This window comes from Gobio gobio, assembly GCF_949357685.1.
Source record: "Gobio gobio genome assembly, chromosome: 15".
Taxonomy (NCBI): domain Eukaryota; kingdom Metazoa; phylum Chordata; class Actinopteri; order Cypriniformes; family Gobionidae; genus Gobio; species Gobio gobio.
Window position 1 is genome coordinate 1,584,176 of NC_137108.1, and position 21,674 is coordinate 1,605,849.

Genomic DNA, 21,674 nt, shown 5'->3' on the forward strand with positions numbered 1-21,674 from the left:
TCACTCTCACTCACTCACTCACTTACTCACTCACTCACTCACTCACTCACTCACTCTCACTCACTCACTCACTCACTCACTCACTCACTCACTCACTCACTCACACACTCACACACTCACTCTCACTCACTCACTCACTCACTCACTCACTCACTCACTCACTCACTCACTCACTCACTCACTCACACACTCACACACTCAATTCAATTCAATTCAATTCGCTTTATTGGCATGACATACATGGGTACATATTGCCAAAGCATTTCACAAAGCAAAACAAATACATACATAAAACACATTCACATTTATATTTATATATACATATATTAATAATATTATTAATCTGGACGTGTTCACTCAGTACATCTTAATTTGTGGCATTTATAGATATGCTGTGCTATATAAGGGGAAGCAGGTCCTTCACCGAGTAAGATCTTTAGTTTTTCAGGATCATGGAGTGACTGGAACTCAGGGATAATGTGTTGGATTTGCCTATAGAGTGAGTCTCTGAGGGGTGTGTATTTATCACAGTGGAGGAGGAAGTGTGCCTCCGTCTCCACTGCTCCTGATCTACACTCACTACAGATCCGCTCTTCTGGAGGCAGCCACGTCTTCTTATGACGCCCTCTCTCTATGGCCAGTGTGTGGTCACTCAGTCTGTACTGTGTTAATAATGCTCTGTGTGTTGTGTTCCTGACTGAGACAAGATAGTTAGCCAGACTGTACTCTCTGTTTAGACCCAGATAACATTGGAGACGGCTTTGCTCTTTGGTTTGATGTTTCCAATGCTGCATATATGTCTCTTTCTCATGTTTCATAATTTCTTTGATTTTTGCATGTTTTACAGGAGCAGTGGTATACACTATATTCATCAGTTCTGACACCATTACACAAAGATGACTGTTCTGTGTTTGTAGGGCTTTAAAATGAAGATCATCTTCAGAACTTGAGTGTAGGTGGATCCAGAACTTCAAGGCTCTTTTTTTAATGGTTAGATTAAGGGGAAGTGGGCCTAGCTCCGCCCTGCATGCGTTGTTGGGTGTGTTTCTGTGGACGTGGAGGATGTTCCTACAGAACTCCACATGCAGACCTTCTACAGGGTGTTTGTCCCAGACCTTATGGCTGTAGTTAGTCGCTGGACCCCAGACCTCACTTCCATACAGTGCAATGGGCAGAATTACGCTATCAAAGATCTTTGTCCAGATTCTAATGGGGATGTTTATTTTAAATAATTTCATGCGTATGGCGTGCAGGGCTCTGCGGGCTTTTGCAAGTAATGTTTGAATTGCTAATTTGAAGTTTCCAGTGGGTGTTAAAACCAGACCAAGATAATTATAATGTAAAGTGTGTTGAATTGTGGTGTTGTTTACTGTAAATGTATGTTTATGTTCCAGATTTCTGGGTTTCTTCTGGAATATCATGACCTTGGATTTTTGGAAGTTGACTTCTAAGGACCAGTCCTGGCAGTATTTAGTTAAGATGTCTAGATTGTTCTGGAGACCTTCTGGTGTTTTAGACAGAATTAGTAAGTCGTCTGCATACAGTAAATATTTGACTTGTGTGTCGAACAGTTGTAGTCCTGGACTCTCTGATTGGTCCAGTAGATCTGCCAGTTCATTAATGTAAATGTTAAATAGAGTCGGGCTGAGGCAGCAGCCCTGTCTGACCCCACGCTGTTGGGAAAAATATTCTGTTCTTTGTTGACCAATTTTTACTGCACATTTATTTTTGTTATACATGTTTTTAATTAAGTCATATGTTTTTCCCCCAATACCACTTTGAATGATTTTATAAAACAATCCTTTATGCCAAATGGAATCAAAAGCCTTCCTGAAATCGACGAAGCAAGCAAATATTTTTCCGTCTTTCTTTTGGTGTACGTGTTGGTTTATTAATGTGTGTAGTGTGTGAATATGATCAGTGGTTCGATGTTTGGGGAGAAAGCCAATTTGAGATTTGCTGATGACATTGTGCTGCTTTAAGAAAGATGAAATCCGAGAGTTGACTATAGAACAAAATACTTTTCCCAAACAGCTGGTTACACAGATTCCTCTGTAGTTATTAGGATCTGTTTTATCTCCACTTTTAAAGATGGGAGAGATGAGCCCTGTATTCCAGACCTCTGGAAAAACACCTGAAGTCAGAATCAAGTTGAACAGTTTGAGCAAAGCGTTCTGAAGTTCAGGAGAGCTGTTTCTAAGCATCTCATTCTTTATATTGTCGGGGCCACAGGATTTATTAGATTTGAGGGATTTCAGTTTTCCGCTGAGTTCTTGTGGGGTTATTGGGTAATCTAGTGGATTTTGGTTGTTTTTGATGCATGACTCAAGAGCATTTAATTTTTCAAGGATTTTTAATTGGTTGGGATTATTTAAAGGGTCAGTTTGGTGGGTATAGATGTTCTCAAAGTAATCTTTCCAAATCTGGCCATCTTGTATGGCTAATTCTTGTGGCTTTGTAGCATTTAAACTGTTCCACATACTCCAGAACTGGCCCTGATCAACTGTGTGTTCAATCTTCTGAAGCGTGTTGTTGTAATAATCCAGTTTCTTCTGTCTCAGTGTGTGTTTGTACTGTTTCAGAAGGTCTGGGTGTTTTAAGCGTAACTCAGAATTGACTGGATCTTTGTGTTTTTGGTTTGAAATTAATCTTAGCTCTTGTCTGATTCTTTTACAGTCATGGTCAAACCATTTTTCAGAAGGTTTTTGTTTCGTAGAGTTTTTGTGTTTATATGGTGTCAATTTATTTAAATGAGCTGTTTTTGCTATATTTTCAAAAATGACATTAATATGTTTAATTGCTAAATCAATTCCCTTCCGGTTATTATCATATATTGAATTACTAAACATTGTTATGGAATTGACTATTTGACTTGACTTTAATACATTAATATATGTTTCAGCAGTGCTATGAGTCCATCTATATGGTGTGTTGAGTTTATATAAATGAATCGGCTCTCTATGCATTTCTCTTGGTCTGATGTTTTCACCTTTAATGGAAACATTGATCTGGCTGTGATCAGACAGGGGAGACTGGACTTTAGTAAATGCTCTAAAGTGACCACTGGAATCTCCTTTGATTCTACCGTTCAGGATATAAAGACCTAAGGTTTGACACAGACGGGCTTCCTCCTTCCCATGTCTATTGACTCCAGTATCCTGGTTATTTCTTCTGGGCAGGGAATTAAAGAGATCGCGGGGCATTTGTGTGAACAGATGCACACACACTCATTCACTCACTCTCACACACACTCACTCTCACACTCACTCACTCACTCACTCACTCACTCACTCACTCACTCACTCACTCACTCACTCACACACACTCACACACACTCACACACACTCACACACACTCACACACACTCACACACACTCACACACACTCACACACACTCACACACACACTCTCTCTCTCTCTCTCTCTCTCTCACACACACACACACACACACACACACACACACACGCACACACTCTGAAAAGACATCTGAGAGAATGAGTGCAAACTTCATTTCTTTTCCACTGAAGAAAGAAACACATGAACACGTTGGATGAGACGGGGTGAGGAAATGATCAGGAGGTTTTCATTTTGAAGTGAACTAATGCTTTAATACTGTATATTGCACACTGGTAAGGAGCAGGCAGGGTCCACTGATATCTCCACAATCGTTTGTTTGCAGAGTCAGTTTGTTGTGGGTCAGAATCAGGTTTGCTTTTGAGTTGAGATGTCTCCGCTTTTCTCAGTCAGTGCTCTGAGTCTCCACTAGGGGCAGCAGCACAGGTGCCGTCCACTGAGCTTACAAAAGCTCACTCCTGGGGGCCATTTCAACTCAGCTTTTGCAAATATCCATGTCACAGATAACCTTGTGGGATGAATCTCAAGGTGAAGTTATGGGATACATGACATGTGTTTCCGCTTAATGTGGATCTTTACATTTTTGGAATTGAGACTGACCCTGCAGTGAGGACACTGCACAGAGATCTGCTTTCTTTGAGCTATCACTGGCTGAGCTGCTAAGTCCACTGGAAGAGGGGCTGGTTTCTGCAAAGGAGGTTCTTGTAGTGGAGGATCTACAGGCTGTGGTTCTATAGGATGAGTGCTGTAAAGATGCCTTCTTAGGGCACCTTGATTGAAGTAAGTCTGTGGACACTGGCAGCAGTGAAAATGTCTGGCCTTTTCACCACAGCTGCTACAGCTGTATATAACATCATCTAAAACAGGGGAAAACAACAACAGCGTTAGTACACGTTTCACATAATATGACCGCTATCACTTTAGTATAAGCTTATGTTTTTTTACATCAGCAAATCAGGGTTCCCACTCTTTCTTGAACACCAGATTCAAGGACATTCAAGGACTTTTTAAAGCACCTTTTAATTTAAATCAAGCACAATAAATACGATAAAGGTGGGTGTGTTACTGCCAATCTGCACAGTATATCAAACACCTACTGTACCTGTGTCTATCATTAATGCAGTAACGCTAAAGCAAATACTGACAACTAAAATACAATTTCCAATGAGGAAACATTTACAATTTTACAAAATCCAATGAGGAAAGAGGCTGGTGTACAAGATGCAGTTTGCAGCTCTTATTCCTGCTTTTAACATTTATTTCACACTAGTTTTAGTTTTCTTTTTTATAAATCATTACTTAATTAAAACATCAAAATATAGAGAGAATATTGTATACATGAAAAAAGATATGGACAAGTTAATTGTTAGGCATTAAAAATATGCAAAATTATTTATTAAATCACCAGTACATGTACCTTTTTAAAAATCAATTTGAAGGCTTTTAAGACCTGCACATACTGTATATTATATTTAACATCTAGATCTTTAAAATGCATCCAAATTACAGCGAAGCGCAGACGTACGGTGCTCCACAGGGGTCAAAAAGGATATAAACAGTGAATTTTGAAGTGATGTATTCTTGAAAACTCAGAGATGTGGATTCGGACGGCAATTAAATCACCACATGACCTTGGTGTTTTTTACGCGGGTGGTGGGAGAAAAACATTGACATTCTGGATTCAGGCGGCAATAAAATCAGACTAGCCCTGACAATGATGGAAATACCTTACGACCCCACGAGAAACAATTACCGTCTGAATAGGGCTTTTGACAGTAGATGGCGCTTATGGAACAGCAGAAATATATTGAAATAGCTTCCTCCTGTAATGCTGTTTTGTTCTGGCTTTGGCAGCGCATGAAGGCCAATTTTTGTAATAGCACACGCTACTCTAACAAAATGCAGTTCATGCTTAATTCAAGCACTTTCAAGGACCGGTGTTTGTTTTCAAGTACTTTCCAGGCCTTGAATCCATGCGTCTGAAATTCAAGAACTTTCAAGAAGCGTGGGAACCCTGGCAAATGCATTGCATAACAAACTAACAATGAAGCAAGGTGAGAAATTAACGGTAGCTTGGGGGCAAAAAATGCCCCTGCACAATTAAACAAAATCTATCACAGCTGCTGCAATTAACGTGAAATGAGAAAATGACATGAAGTGTTGTTGGCAGCTTTACATTAGGTCTGCTCATTATGCGCTGATTTTGCAGCATTGTAATCAATCACACACACGTGTCTGTTGAGCTTATGAATTCAACGGCCAATCAGAGGAGTTTCTGTCTGTGTTGCCAGGATATGACGTATTGTTTTCCCACATTTTAAAAGTATTCTCTTAATCAATATTAAAAAATCATTACTATAATTATACGTATGCCATCTTTGAGCAGTATTAAATAATGCCATGTTGGAAAATTTGCCCTTACAAAAGGTAAAAAGTAACTCTGGAAAACAAGGGAAAAGTTCACGTATGCCACTGCAATGAACAGCATTTCTTTTACAGAACTCTTGATTAATGATAAGTTATGAAAACAACTGTTCATTCTTCCTTAGCTCATAATAGATCGACCAATGTTAAAGGGGCACTTCAGCGCTGGGAAGATGAATGTGTATTTAAACTGTCATTTATGCAGTATATTTTTGTATTTGGTGCCTTCTAGACTGAGAAAAGACAGAAAAGGTATTTTTGTCTCATGTGGATGAAAGACAACAACTCCCAGAATGCACTTGCTTCGCTGCCCAGAGGCCACTCCCAAAGCCACCCCTATTGGTCATCTTGCCCTCACTTGCACATGCGCATTTACATTCTGTGAGTGAGACCCTCCCCTGTGGGTGGATTAAAACATGCAGAACAGCTCCTGAAGTCTCTAGCCTCTGGCCAAAAATCGTCTGATGATGCAAAATGACGATATTTGTGTCATCGGAAATAAAATGCATAATTCTCTCGTCTCAGGGGCACATGGGGGGGGGGGGGGGTACCATAATTTGAATATACTACTGGGTTTCTACTGATACAAAGCATTAGTTCACCCAAAAATGTAAATTGTGTCATTAATGACTGACCCTCATGTGGTTGGACACCCGTCAGACCTCCGTTCATCTTCAGACACAAATGAAGATATTTTAGTGTAAATCTGATGCTCTGAAAGGCCTCCATTGGCTCAACTTTACACTCTCAAGACCCTTAAAAGACACTAAAGACTAAAGTTACAAAGTCCATCTCACTACAGCGGCTCTACAATAACTTTATGAAGACGAGAATAGTTTCTGTGCGCAAAAAAACCCTAAATAACGACTTATATAGTGATGACGATTTCAAAATAATGCATCATGAAGCTTCGAAGCGTTATGAATCAGTGAGTCGATTCAGCGGTTTGGAGCGTTATGAATCAGTGAGTCGATTCAGTGATTTGGAGTGTATGAATCAGTGAGTCGATTCAGCGGTTTGGAGCGTTATGAATCAGTGAGTCGATTCAGTGATTTGGAGTGTATGAATCAGTGAGTCGATTCAGCGGTTTGGAGCGTTATGAATCAGTGAGTCGATTCAGCGGTTTGGAGCGTTATGAATCAGTGAGTCGATTCAGCGGTTTGGAGCGTTATGAATCAGTGAGTCGATTCAGCGGTTTGGAGCGTTATGAATCAGTGAGTCGATTCAGCGGTTTGGAGCGTTATGAATCAGTGAGTCGAATCGCGTGTCAAACCGCCAAACTGCTGAAATCAAGTGACTTTGGCGATCCAAACCACTGAATCGACTCGCTGATTCATAACGCTCTGAACCGCTGAATCATCTCGCTGATTCATAACGCTCTGAACCGCTGAATCGACTCACTGATTCATAACGCTTCGAAGCTTCATGATGCCGTGTTTTGAAATCGTCATCACTATATAAGTCGTTATTTAGGGTTTTTTTGTGCACAGAAACTATTCTCGTCTTCATAAAGTTATTGTAGAGTCGCTGTAGTGAGATGGACTTTGTAACTTTAGTCTTTAGTGTCTTTTAAGGGTCTTGAGAGTGTAAAGTTGAGCCAATGGAGGCCTTTCAGAGCATCAGATTTACACTAAAATATCTTCATTTGTGTCTGAAGATGAACGGAGGTCTGACGGGTGTCCAACCACATGAGGCTCAGTCATTAATGACACAATTTACATTTTTGGGTGAACTAACCCTTTAATGCTAAATCACTGAAGTTACCCATACAACAGTGGTTCTCAAATTTTTTTGTTCTCCCCTTCAAACTGTTAAAAAAAATCTGGCGACCTTAACATTAACCAAGATTAATAAATGCTGTAAAAGTATTTTTCATTGTTAGTTCACAACATACGTTTACAACATGAACTATTACAACCTTATTATAAAGTATTACAAAAACACAAACACAATGCTCACTCACCTCCATATTCCACCGCCCTCAGTTTATGCCGAACTATATGGGCCATAATTTGTTTGTATTTTCTTGGCTTACAGACGTCAGAAGAGCAGAAGGGGCAAGTGAATAAAGAAGCATCTGCATGGCAGCGTCGAGGCCGAGGCTCTTGCCCTCTCTGCTTAATTGTGATGTGCTGAATAGACAAGAAGATTCATGTCAGTTACTCACAATAGCGTCATGGAAACTCAGGAGAATGAAAGTGAACCTAAAACATTATTTCATAAGATGTAAATGAACAGCACTGAGGAGAAATGCCAACAAGCAAGTATGCATCTATGGAGTATTCATGAAATGGCAGAGTTATGGAAAGTATACGAGTCTAAGTGGGTGAATATGGCAGGAAAACAACAGTCTTTATAAAGAATGGGAGTTACTTGAGGTGAGGACCAGGTAATTATTTTTTTATGTCCGGATACATAAAACCATAGAATTCAAAGAGAGTGTACTATCTTTTTCACATGATTGTTAGTGGAGGGAGGTGAGAATCCGCGTCCAGGTGAGTAGTAGGGGAAAGACAAACCAGGGACTAAATGGTGACGAAGGAGATCGCTGGAGACTGGAGAATAAAGTCAGACAATCCTCAGGTATAAGATTGCAGGAGAATAAACTCTCCAAATCCGAAGAGAGGGCAAGCAGTCTGAGCTTCCAGGTGTGGGACGAGACACTAAAGCCCTATTCGCACGGGATTAGTTTTATCTGGGGACCTCGTGTGATTTAGAAATTACTCCCCACATCTGAAGTGCGCATTCGCACGGGATAAGCAAAGCCTGTGATTTTACTCGAATTTACTGACTATCTCCCGGATATGATGTCAAGACTTGTAAATGTTTTTTCGTTATAGATATAGCTGTATGAAATTATAAACAGTCGTATCAATATCATTTTGATTGTTTTATAGTAACAAAAATAATTTAGTTCAGTTAGAGAACAGACGCTACAATTAAAAACTTAACTGAGCAATAATGACAATATACAGCGGAAGATTCAGTTTCAAAGCTAAATGTAAAAGCGCCCATTTAAGCGAGTTTGTCATTGTACTGTTCTGTTTTTGTGTTTTTCATTAAGAATAATATTAAACACATTCAAGCAATTTACTCCCAAATTGCTCATTCAAAAGTGAAAGTATAATCCGCGCGGCCGCACGGGAATTCATAACGGTGCACATTCCTGACATCCCTGGACGTACCTTCTGGGACATACTATTGATCGCTGGGTGGCCAGTGCACACTGTGGAATAGACAGATTCTAATGCCTGGTTCAGACTACACGATTTTAGCCCGATTTTAGCACGATCCGTTTGACGTATGGTGTCGTAGGGATTCGTAAACGACAATGGACGTCGGGACGCAAGAATTGATCGTATCATCTCGTATAGTGTGTCATAGTATACGACAACCGAATCCGCGTCTGCGATAGTTCACGACGTCACAGCAGAAAGACTAGCATGTTGAAAGGTCCCCACGACAGGTTCCGTCACATGGGTGACGGTGACCAATCGGAGCACAGACGCTTTTCGTACACAGCTTTCAAACATGGCGAAACGCAAGAGAGATGATGGTGCGGCTAGGTGGAGTTATGAAATGGAGGAAAGGTTCGTGGAGATGTGGCAACAGTACTCTTGCCTGTACGATGTTTCATCGAGGGACTACCACGACAGATTACCAAAAAAAAAGCTGCCGTACGATAGCGGAAGCCCTTCAGCAACCCGGTGAGTACTGGAATTAGCTGTAACTTTTAAGCTAGCAAATCATTCATTATATTCTTCTTCGCTATAGAGAAAATTGTGTGTGAGAGAGAGATAGAGATTTTGTTATTGAGTGAGTGAGTGTGTTTTGTGTGCGCGTGAGTGAGGTTGTGTGTGATTGAGGGTGTGTGTGTGTGAGAGAGCTTTCACTACTGGCTAATAACAAAATATTTAATATAAAAATAACTATATTTTACCTCAAGTTCTCCTTGGAGGATTGACAACCCATACTGCCCTCTTCGAGCAAGCCAGGAACGTGTCTATGGTCGGGTTTTCTTTCTTTTTTTGCGCTTTTCTAAACACAAGACAGCCAGTACAAAACACGCCGCTTCAGACATTGTTTACGCTCTTGTTTGTTTCCGGAAGTCAGTCGCTAGTTTCGCCTTCTCGATGACATCACGCGCGTCGTTAAAGACAACAAGCGATGATTGGTCGCGAAGCAACGTGTAGTCTGACATGTTTCTTGTCAAGGACACGACAAGATTTTAGGAGTCAAAATCACGTAATCTGACACAGTGACTATTGTAACAGACAAAAAAAATTGTGTAGTCTGAACCAGGCATAAGAGTAGAAGGTTATGTGAAGTTGGGACAAGGATCTTGTCAGCTGAGCAACCGGGTGGAGCAAGTTCGTTGGCTGCAGCCGACACAATCTGATCATCCAGGGATCATTGGATTGGACAGAGGATGATGTTGGAAAGCAGAATAGGCTCTGGCTCCTCCTGAGGTTCGATGGGGGAATTGAGACGAGACAAGGCATCCGCTTTGATATTGTTTGGCCCTGGATGATAAAAGATGGTGGGCCCCCTCCAGCCAATGCTGCTACTCCTCCGACGTGAGCTTGATGGCTAGTAGTTCTCATTTGCCAATGTCGTAATTCTACTCTGCCAGGGAAAGCTTTCAGGAGAAAAAGACCTCTACATGGATGGAGCCTGGGAGATTTCCCCTGCTGCAAAGAGAGGACTACTCCCATGCCACTAGTGGAAGAGTCTACTTCAACCACAAAAGGCTTGTTAGGATGTAAGTAGAGCAGATGTAAAGGCTTGCTTGAGTCGCTGGACAGTGTGGGAGGCCTCGAAGGTCCAGGAAACCAGCACTAGAAGTTGACAAAAACTTTGGACTTGCTTAAAGGTGGTTGAAGTGGGCAGAAACAACGGCTTCTACCTTCCCCTCATCCATTTGGGTTCCCAAGGGGCTGATGTTATAGCCCAAGACTGAGCTCCACTCCACTTTTAGACAACTTCCCAAAGCACTTCACCTCGGGGGAATCTCTGCCGACATTTTGAAACGCGCTCCACTTCGTAAAGTTTATATGGACAGACCCTTGACCCCTCAATTATGAAAGAGGTAGCGAGTCTACTTCATATGCACTTCAGGCAGCTCCATATCCCACAATAAACCACGATTGTGACAACAACGCAGATCACGTTAAATTTACCACCACCACAAACAACTCTATGACATATTAATTTTTATTTTGTTTAATTTAAAACAATCCAAACACACTTATATACAAAATCAGGCCTTGTATCTCAGTTCACTCAATGACTGTGAAATCAGATCTCTGTGTGGACCATAGAATATGTTGTCAGACATATCTAAAAAATCTCACTGGATTATTACAGTTAATGGCTAAAGGAAAGTTTGGAGGAATTAACTGATATTTCCTGTAGGCAAAATTGAACATACTTTTGCACATCACTGTACATCCTATTCTTTTACAACACACTGTGTTTGTAAATGACATGTTGCATAGCTTTACGATGCATCTTCTCAAAGTGTTTCTAATTTTTAGATTTCATACTCACCCTAAGACGGCACTGCACAGAAATCTGCCTTCTCTTAATCGCTGGAGGAGCTGCTAATTGAAGTGGATGAGATGCTGGTTGTTTGAAAGGAGGATCTTGTTGTAGTTGAGATGGAGGATCTTGTTGTGGTTGAGTTGTTGGTTGTTTGAAAGGAGGATCTTGTTGCGGTTGAGATGTTGGTTGTTTGAAAGGAGGATCTTGTTGTGGTTGAGATGTTGGTTGTTTCGAAGGAGGATCTTGTTGCGGTTGAGATGTTGGTTGTTGGGAAGGCGGATCTTTTAGTGGGTCACTTACTGTTTGTGGCTTTAAAGTGCAAGCTATGGGATGACTGTTGCAAAGATGCTTTTTTAGGGCAGCTTTATTGATGTAAGTCTTGGGACACTGGCAGCAGTGAAAATGTCTGGCCGTTTTGCCACAGCAAATGTTGCAGCTGTAAATAACATGATCTAAAACAGAGCACATTTGTATTAGCACAACATTAACCAAGAGTTATGAATGATATAAAAGTATTTTTAGTTTAGTGAGTGTTAAGTACATTAGTTACTATTACAGCATTATTACAAAGTGTTCCCAAAGAAACAGTGTGCTCACTCACTCACCTCCATATTCCACCGCCCTCAGTTTATGCCCAGCTATATGGGCCATTATCTGATGGTACTGTCTTGGCTTACAGACGTCAGAAGAGCAGAAGGGGCAAGTGAATAAAGAAGCATCTGCATGGCAGCGTCGAGGCCGAGGCTCTTGCCCTCTCTGCTTAATTGTGATGTGCTTAATAGACAAGAAAATTAATGTCAGCTATGGAAAATAACTATAAACTTAACCTAAAATGAGTTTTCCCCACTGTATAGCACCATGTATTCACATTACAAAAACAAACAAACAAAAATACACTACTCAATTGACTTAAACTACGTTATGTGGTGCATATAAATCTAATCTAGTAATCTAACTAAATTAGACTCAATAAACTATTGTTTGTTTTAAAATCATAATGAAACAGAAGTTGCGTTGGTGCAAAAAATGTAGGGCAGGGCTTGATTTTTTCTCTGGGGAATTGATTGAATGGTTGTGGTTAGCTATTGGTGGATCTCATGTGAGTGACAGGTTGCCCCGCCCTCATCATCAAAGAAGAGATGTCGCTGTAATTCTGGTCCAAGATTCCAGAAAGCAAGGTTAACTTACCAACACATATACCTTGAACTCTCGGTTGATTAAAGGGTTAGTTCACCCAAAAATTAAAATTCTGTCATTAATTACTTACCCTCATGTCGTTCGACACCCGTCAGACCTCCGTTCATCTTCGGAACAGAAATTAAGATATTTTAGTTGAAATCTGATGGCTCTGAAAGTCCTCCATTGGCTCAATGGCACCGTTCACTCTCAAGACCCTTAAAGATTTCAACTAAAATATCTTAATCTCTGTTCCGAAGATGAACGGAGGTCTGACGGGAGTCGAACGACATGAGGGTAAGTAATTAATGACAGAATTTTCATTTTTGGGTGAACTAACCCTTTAACCCAAACCTTGCTTACTCGAGGTATGCTGGTTCCAAAAACGTGTCTGTGATTAAGTTCAGACAACTCAGATTATGTTCCCGTTTATAAATGCAACACTTTTGTTTTTGCCCCCATTTTTCATGAGCTGAACTCAAAGATCTCAGACTTTTTCTATGTACACTAAAGGCCTCAAATATTGTTCACAGTCTAAATCTGTGTTAGTGAGCACTTCTTTTTTGCTGAGCACTCTCTTTTCCACCTCACAGGTGTGGCATATCAAGATGCTGATTAGACAGCATGATTATTGCACAGGACACTCTAAAGTGTGCAGTTTTACTGTATTGGGGGGTCGGAAAACCAGTAGGTATCTGGTGTGACCACCATTTGCCTCACACAGTGCAACACATCTCCTTCGCATAGAGTTGATCAGGTTATTGATTGTGGCCTGTGGAGTGTCCACTCCTCTTCAATGGCGGTGTGAAGTTGCTGGATATTGGCAGGAACTGGAACACGCTGTCGTATGTGCCGATCCAGAGAATCCCAAACATGCTCAATGGGTGACATGTCCGGTGAGTATGCTGGCCATGCAAGAACTGGGATGTTTTCAGCTTCCAGGAATACAGATCCTTGCAACATGGGGCCGACCATTATCATGCTGCAACATGAGGTGATGGTCGTGGATTAATGGCACAACAATGGGCCTAAGGATCTCGCCACGGTTTCTATGTGCATTCAAAATGCCATCAATATGTTCCCAATAAGATCAATAAGATCCTAGAGATCGCTAGGACACCCGAGGCTATGCACTCTACCCGGCCGGGCGGAAGTGCTCGCAGGCGGCGCCGAGATCGTAAACAAAGGCGGGGGATACGCGGAGGACTGAAAGCTAAGCTAAGGCTAAAGCTAAGGCTAACCCCACATCGGCTCTCTTTACCCAGTATTTTCCTTGCCAATGTACGGTTGCTAGTGAACAAAATGGAGGAGATTTGACTCAGCATCACACACAGCAAGAAACTTTTGAACTGTAACGTCCTAATCTTCACGGAAACCTGGCTAAATGGCGGAATACCGGACACCGCTATTGAGCTAGCGGGATGCCACACGCTCCGGGCGGATAGAACATTAGATGGCTCCGGTAAGACCAGAGGTGGTGGATTGTGCATTTACATTAACAAAGCCTGGTGCACAAACTCTGCTATTGTTGGGAGTCATTGTTCAGCTAACCTCGAGTTTCTCATGGTTAAATGTAGACCGTTTTATCTACTGCGGGAGTTCACTTCCACCATTATAACTGCAGCCTATATTCCCCCGGATGCTGATGCCAAGCTTGCTATGAAAGAACTTCATGCAGCCATCAGTAAACAACAGACTGATCACCCGGAAGCTGCTTTTATTGTTGCAGGTGACTTTAATCATTCAAACTTAAAGTCAGTGCTACCCAAGTTTCACCAGCACGTTTCCTGCCACACCAGAGGAAACAAAACCTTAGACCATGTTTACACAATCATGGCTGGCGCTTACGTTGCGACACCCGTCCCCCACCTGGGACAGTCAGATCACCTTTCTTTGTTCCTCATCCCCAAATATGCACCCTCTCATCAACCGTGTGAAGCCATCAGTGAAGACCATCAAGGTGTGGCCTGCGGGGGTTGATTCCACACTCCAGGAAAGGTTTTTACACACAGACTGGAGTGTGTTTGCTTCTCAAGCCACCAGTGGCGCTCACACGGACATTGACTTCTACACCTCCTCTGTATTGGATCATATCAATACCACCATTGACAGTGTTACAACCCAGAAACAGATCACCACATACCCAAATCAGAAGCCTTGGATGAACAGGGAAGTGCGAATCCTGCTGAAGTCACGCAATACTGCCTTCAGATCAGGAGATGCACAAGCCTACAGTACATCCAGAGCAAACCTGAAGAGGGGCATCAAAAAGGCCAAGCACTGCTACAAGCTAAAGATAGAGGGTCACTTTTCCAACTCTGACCCTCGACGCATGTGGCAGGGCATTCAGGCCATCAGTGACTACAAACCCCCCCACTCCACCCACGCAGCCACTGATGTCAACTTCCTCAACGAGCTAAATCACTTTTATGCTCGCTTTGAAAGAGACAACAGAGAAACTGCCACCAAGCTCAAACCCTCAGCTGACCCACCTATCACACTCTCCACCACAGATATCTGCAAGTCACTGAGCCGGATCAGCGCGCACAAGGCTGCTGGACCAGACAACATCCCTGGTCGTGTTCTCAGGGCATGTGCGGAGCAGCTCGCTGAGGTTTTTACAGACATTTTCAACCTGTCTCTTGCCCAAGCAGCTGTACCTTCATGCTTTAAACGCACTTCCATTGTGCCAGTGCCAAAACACTCTAACCCGAGGTGCCCTAATGACTACCGCCCTGTAGCACTCACACCAATCGTCATGAAGTGCTTTGAGCGGCTGGTCCTGGAACACCTAAAAGACTCTCTACCATCCACATTGGACTCACACCAGTTTGCCTACCGCAGCAATAGGAGCACAGAGGATGCCGTTTCCATGGCACTGCACTCTGTGCTCACTCACCTGGACAATAAAAACACTTACGCACGCATGCTGTTTGTTGACTTCAGTTCAGCATTCAACACTGTCATCCCAACCAAGTTAATAGCCAAACTTGGAGACCTGGGCATCAATACCTCAATGTGCAACTGGATTTTGGACTTCCTAACTGACAGACCCCAGAATGTTCGTTCAGGATTCACCTGCTCCACATCCATCACTCTTAACACTGGTGTACCACAGGGCTGTGTGCTAAGCCCGTTTCTCTACTCCCTCTTCACCGCCGACTGCAAGCCTGTGTATGGATCTAATTCTATCGTCAAGTTTGCGGACGACACTACGGTGATTGGTCTCATCAGCAACAACGATGAGACTGCCTATAGGGAGGAGATCCAGCACCTGGCCACATGGTGCACCGAAAATAACCTGCTCCTCAACACCACCAAAACGAAGGAGCTCATCGTGGACTTCAGGAAGGAGTCAAGAGGCACACACGACACCATCCACATCAATGGAATGGCTGTTGAACGTGTCTCCAGTTTCAAGTTCCTGGGGATCCACATCTCGGCGGACATGTCGTGGAAAGGATGACCAACACCTCCAGCCTGGTCAAGAAGGCTCACCAGCGCCTCTTCTTCCTGAGGACACTGAGGAAGAATCAGCTCTCCTCGGCTATCCTGGTGAACTTCTATCGCTGCGCAATAGAAAGCATCCTGACCAACTGTGTCGCAGTGTGGTATGGGAGCTGCTCTGTTGCGGAGCGCAAGGCACTGCAGCGGGTGGTGAAAACTGCCCAGCGCATCACAGGGACTCCACTACCTGCCATCGAGCACATCCAGAGGAAACGCTGCCTGCATCGAGCTCGCAGCATCCTCAAGGATTCCTCTCACCCAGCCCACAGACTGTTTTCTCTCCTGCCCTCCGGCAGGCGTTTCAGGATCCACCGGACCAGGACCAGCAGACTAAAGAACAGTTTTTTCCCCAGAGCTGTCTCTTTACTGAACTCAAACCCCCGCTGATAACTCTCCTACCTCACATCCACCTTTACTTTGTTATTTGCACTACCAACTGTTTATTACAGTAACAACTGTTTACTTATGCATTTTGCACTACCATACCATAACTGGATTATGCTCATTTGCACTGCCGACTGTTATTTACAGTACCAACTGTTTACATTTGTATTTTGCACCGTACTTCTAACTGTAATATGCAATCACTTCCACTGCACTTTTACACTTTTTTTCGGATAGCTTCTGTCCATAATTTATTGCACTACCTTAATCCACTGCCATATTCCTCATTTTAGCCTAACATATCATTGTATACCTCTATCTGTAAAATTCTGTTTATAGTAATAGCCATCTGTATATTATATTATATTCATAGTACATATCCACCTGTAAATTCTGTTTATAGTATTAACCATCTGTATATTATTCACTGTACATATTCACCTGTAAATTCTGTTTATAGTAATAACCATCTCTCTATTTATAGATATATTTATATATACTCAGTACATATCCATGTCCTGCACTTATGCAAACGTTGTATATCCTGCACTTGCTGCTATTGCACTTCTGGTTAGACCTAAACTGCATTTCGTTGCCTTGTACTTGTACTTGTGTAATGACAATAAAGTTGAATCTAATCTAATCTAATCTAATAAAATGCACCTGTGTTCGTTGTCCATAACATACGCCTGCCCATACCATAACCCCACCGCCACCAGTGGCCACTCGATCCACAACGTTGACATCAGCAAACCGCTCACCCACATGACGCCATACACGGTGTCTGCCATATGCCCTGTACAGTGAAAACCGGGATTCATCCGTGAAGAGAACACCTCTCCAAAGTGCCGGAGCATTTGCCCACTCAAGTCGGTTACGTCGACGAACCGCAGTCAGGTCAAGACCCCGATGAGGACGATGAGCATGCAGATGAGCTTCCCTGAGACGGTTTGAGCAGAAGTTCTTTGGTTATGCAAACCGATTGTTGCAGCAGCTGTCCGGGTGGCTGGTCTCAGAAGATCTTGAAGGTGAAGATGCTGGATGTGGAGGTCCTGGGCTGGTGTGGTTTCACGTGGTCTGCGGTTGTGAGGCCGGTTGGATGTACAGCCAAATTCTCTGAAACGCCTAAGAAGAGCCTCTCCTTGAACTGTCACCTTATCGTGGTGGAGAAGTTTGAGTACCCGAATGATCATGGGAGCTATGTCGGGGGCTATATGCCCCTGGTAGGGTCTCCCAAGGCAAACAGGTCCTTGGTGACGGGCCAGACTAAGAACAGATCACAAACCCGTTATGACTACAATTACAACAAGGGCCGAGACGTCCCCCCATTGGGTCCGGCCGGGCTCAGCCCGAAGGAGTGACGTGGGGCCGCCCTCCTGTGGGCTCACCACCTGCAGGAGGAATCATAAGGGGCCAGTGCATAGTGGATCGGGCGACAGTCGAAGGCGAGGCCCCCGACGACCCGATCTCTGGACACGGAATCTGGCTTTAGGGACGTGGAATGTCACCTCGTTGGCGGGGAAGAAGCCTGAGCTTGTGCGGGAGGTCGAGAGGCACCGACTAGAGATAGTCGGGCTCACCTCTACGCACAGCTTGGGCTCTGGAACCACACTTCTTGAGAGACTGGACTCTCTACCACTCAGGAGTTGCCCATGGTGAGAGGCGGAGGGCTGGAGTGGGTTTGCTTATAGCCCCCCAGCTCAGCCACCATGTGTTGGAGTTCACCCCGGTGAACGAGAGGGTCGCTTCCCTGCGCCTTCGGGTCAGGGATAGGTCTCTCACTGTTGAATGTGCCTACGGGCCGAACGGCAGTGCGGAGTACCCGGCCCTCTTGGAGTCTCTGGGAGGGGTGCTGGAAAGTGCTCCGACTGGAGACTCCGTCGTTCTACTGGGGGACTTCAATGCCCACGTGGGCAGTGACAGTGACACCTGGAGGGGCGGGATTGGGAGGAACAGCCCCTCTGATCTGAACCCGAGCTGTGTTCTGTTATTGGCTTTCTGTGCTAGCCACGGTTTGTCCATAACGAACACCATGTTCAAGCATAAGGGTGTCCATCAGTGCACGTGGCACCAGGACACCCTAGGCCGGAGGTCAATGATCGACTTTGTGGTCGTCTCATAAGACCTTCGGCCATATGTCTTGGACACTTGGGTGAAGAGAGGGGCGGAGCTGTCAACTGATCACCACCTGGTGGTGAGTTGGATCCGATGGCGGGGGAGGAAGCTGGACAGACTCGGCAGACCCAAACGTACTGTGAGGGTCTGCTGGGAACGTTTGGCCGAGTCTCCTGTCAGAGAGATCTTCAACTCCCACCTCCGGCAGAGCTTCGACCGGATCCCGAGGGAGGCTGGAGATATTGAGTCTGAGTGGACCATGTTCTGAGTGGACCATGTCAAGCTGAAGAAGGAGTACTATCGGGCCTGGCTGGCTTGTGGGACTCCGGAGGCAGCTGACAGGTACCGGCAGGCCAAGCGGACTGCAGCCCGGGTAGTCGTGGAGGCAAAAATTTGGGCCTGGGAGGAGTTCGGTGAGGCCATGGAGAAAGACTATCGGTTGGCCTCGAAGAGATTCTGGCAAACCGTTCGACGCCTCAGGAGGGGGAAGCAGTGCCCTACCAACCCTGTTTACAGTGGAGATGGGCAGCTGTTGACCTCAACTGGGGATATAGTCGGGCGGTGGAAGGAATACTTCGAGGATCTCCTCAATCCCACCGACATGTCTTCCGTTGAGGAAGCAGTGGCTGAGGGCTCGGAGGTGGACTCGTCCATCACCCGGGCTGAAGTCATTGAGGTAGTTAAAAAGCTCCTCGGTGGCAAGGGGTTGGATGAGATCCGCCCTGAGTACCTCAAGTCTCTGGATGTTGTGGGGCTGTCTTGGCTGACACGCCTCTGCAGCATCGCCTGACGGTTGGGGACAGTACTTCTGGACTGGCAGACTGGGATGGTGGTCCCTCTTTTCAAGAAGGGGGACCGGAGAGTGTGTTCCAACTACAGGGGGATCACACTTCTCAGCTTCTTATCACACTTCTTATCTCGGCAAAGGAGAAGTGCTCACTAACACAGATTTAGACAGATTTGTGAACAATATTTGAGAGAAACAGGCCTTTTGTGTACATAGAAAGTTTTAGATCTTTGAGTTCAGCTCATGCAAAATGGGGGCAAAAACAAAAGTGTGTTTATAATTTTGTTCAGTGTATATTAATTATATAAAACACATCTGATTACCTCTTAAGCAAACTAACCCTGGATCATGAGCTGCTTGGGAGCAGGTTATGTTCAGAGAGTGAGTTGCTATGGCTACTTGTATACCCTGAAAGTTACCTCCGTTTTTGGAACCGAAAGTTGAGGTTACACACTTACTTACTCTTGAACATTCCCGGGTATGTCACACAACCTGCTTTCTGGAATATCCCCCAGGAACATGGACTTAAAACATTAATGATGTGCACCGATAATTAATTTATAATAAACCGCAATATAAAAAAAACAAGAATTGTCCATTTTGATTTCATGGTAACTTCAAAGGCAATTAAAAAGTGCCGTCTGGAAAGGGTTAAACAAGCTATACCGTTCAACGGCTAAAGGCTCAAAAGTTTAAATACACCTTACAGAATCTGCAAAATAATAATTATTTTAACAAAATAAGAGGGATCATACAAAATGCATGTTATTTTTTTCCTGAATAAGATATTTTACATAAAAGATGGTTTACATATAATCCACAAGACAAAAAAGGCTGAATTTACAAAAGTTTACATCCCCTTGATTCTTAATACTGTGAGACATTACCTGGATGATCAATGACTGGTTTTTTTGCTGCAAAGGAGGTTCTTGTTGTGGTTGAGATGGAGGATCTTGTTGTGGTTGAGATGGAGGATCTTGTTGTGGTTGAGATGTTGGTTGTTTGGAAGGAGAATCTTGTTGTGGTTGAGATGGAGGATCTTGTTGCGGTTGAGATGTTGGTTGTTTGGAAGGAGGATCTTGTTGCGGTTGAGATGGAGGATCTTGTTGCGGTTGAGATGTTGGTTGTTTGGAAGGAGGATCTTGTTGTGGTTGAGATGTTGGTTGTTTCGAAGGAGGATCTTGTTGCGGCTGAGATGTTGGTTGTTGGGAAGGAGGATCTTGTCGTGGGTCACTTACTGTTTGTGGCTTTAAAGTGCAAGCTATGGGATGACTGTTGCAAAGATGCTTTTTTAGGGCAGCTTTATTGATGTAAGTCTTGGGACACTGGCAACAGTGAAAATGTCTGGCCATTTTGTCACAGCAAATGTTACAGCTGTAAATAACATGATCTAAAACAGAGCACATTTGTATTAGCACAACATTAACCAAGAGTTATGAATGCTATAAACGTGTTTTTAGTTCATAACATGTGTTAAGTACATTAGTTACTATTACAGCATTATTATAAAGTGTTCCCACAGAAACAGTGTGCTCACTCACTCACCTCCATATTCCACCGCCCTCAGTTTATGCCCAGCTATATGGGCCATTATCTGATGGTACTGTCTTGGCTTACAGACGTCAGAAGAGCAGAAGGGGCAAGTGAATAAAGAAGCATTTGCATGGCAGCGTCGAGGCCGAGGCTCTTCCCCTCTCTGCTTAATTGTGATGTGCTGAATAGACAAGAAAATTCATGTCAGTTACAGGAAATAACTATAAACTTAACCTAAAATGTGTTTTCCCCACTGTATAACACATATGACTGAACATGTTTTGCATATAAATCTAATCTAGCAAGCTCATTTATAGGTTAGACTCGATAAACTATCGTTTTACAATGCAGTCTGGAAGGGGTTAACAAAACAAGCTGCACAAACAGTTAACTTAACAGTTAGTATCTAGAGCAGCTAACCTGGCTAGCTAACAACATTTAGCCAATCCGTAAAAACATTCTCTCACACTCATCGGCAGGATATCTCTCCCCTTACTTCTCCACTTTCTGATGTTAGATGAACGAATCAGCGTCTTAAAATGAATCTTTTTAAGTGAATGAATCGCATGCTCACTTCATAGCCTAACATTAATTCCCTTCGACTGCTAGTCTTTGTTTACGTTTCACGAGTGGCCACTACTGGCAGAACAGATATTACTCATTTAATCTGCTACTCCTTTGAGCTAAATTTAATATTCATAAATGTACATTTGGAGGAAATAACCCGTGTGAGAGAAGTAGCTCTGGCCACTGTAATGTTCCTCCGTTTTTTATTTATGTATGTTTCTCATTTTTGTTTAGTAGTTGTAATTCTTTAAAACCAATAAAAAGTAAACAATACTGGCAGAAC

The 21,674-nt window shown here is 43.4% G+C and overlaps 1 protein-coding gene across 2 annotated transcripts; it reads right to left on the reverse strand.

Annotated features, from left to right (window-relative positions):
- Positions 1-3,590: 3,590 nt before the first annotated feature.
- LOC307138261 (uncharacterized protein) lies at positions 3,591-21,455 on the reverse strand. Of its 2 annotated transcripts, none has more exons than XM_079836474.1 (7): positions 21,321-21,455; positions 20,837-21,005; positions 20,179-20,681; positions 11,928-12,096; positions 11,329-11,774; positions 7,742-7,910; positions 3,591-4,211 (listed from the first exon to the last, which is right to left on the reverse strand). In XM_079836474.1, the coding sequence occupies exons 2-7, from the start codon at positions 20,880-20,882 to the stop codon at positions 3,889-3,891; spliced, it is 1,656 nt and encodes a 551-aa protein (XP_079692600.1). In that variant the 5' UTR covers positions 20,883-21,005; positions 21,321-21,455; the 3' UTR covers positions 3,591-3,888. The 2 variants fall into 2 exon arrangements, with proteins under 2 accessions (XP_079692600.1, XP_079692599.1); XM_079836473.1 differs by having other exon boundaries at positions 21,292-21,455.
- Positions 21,456-21,674: the final 219 nt, after the last annotated feature.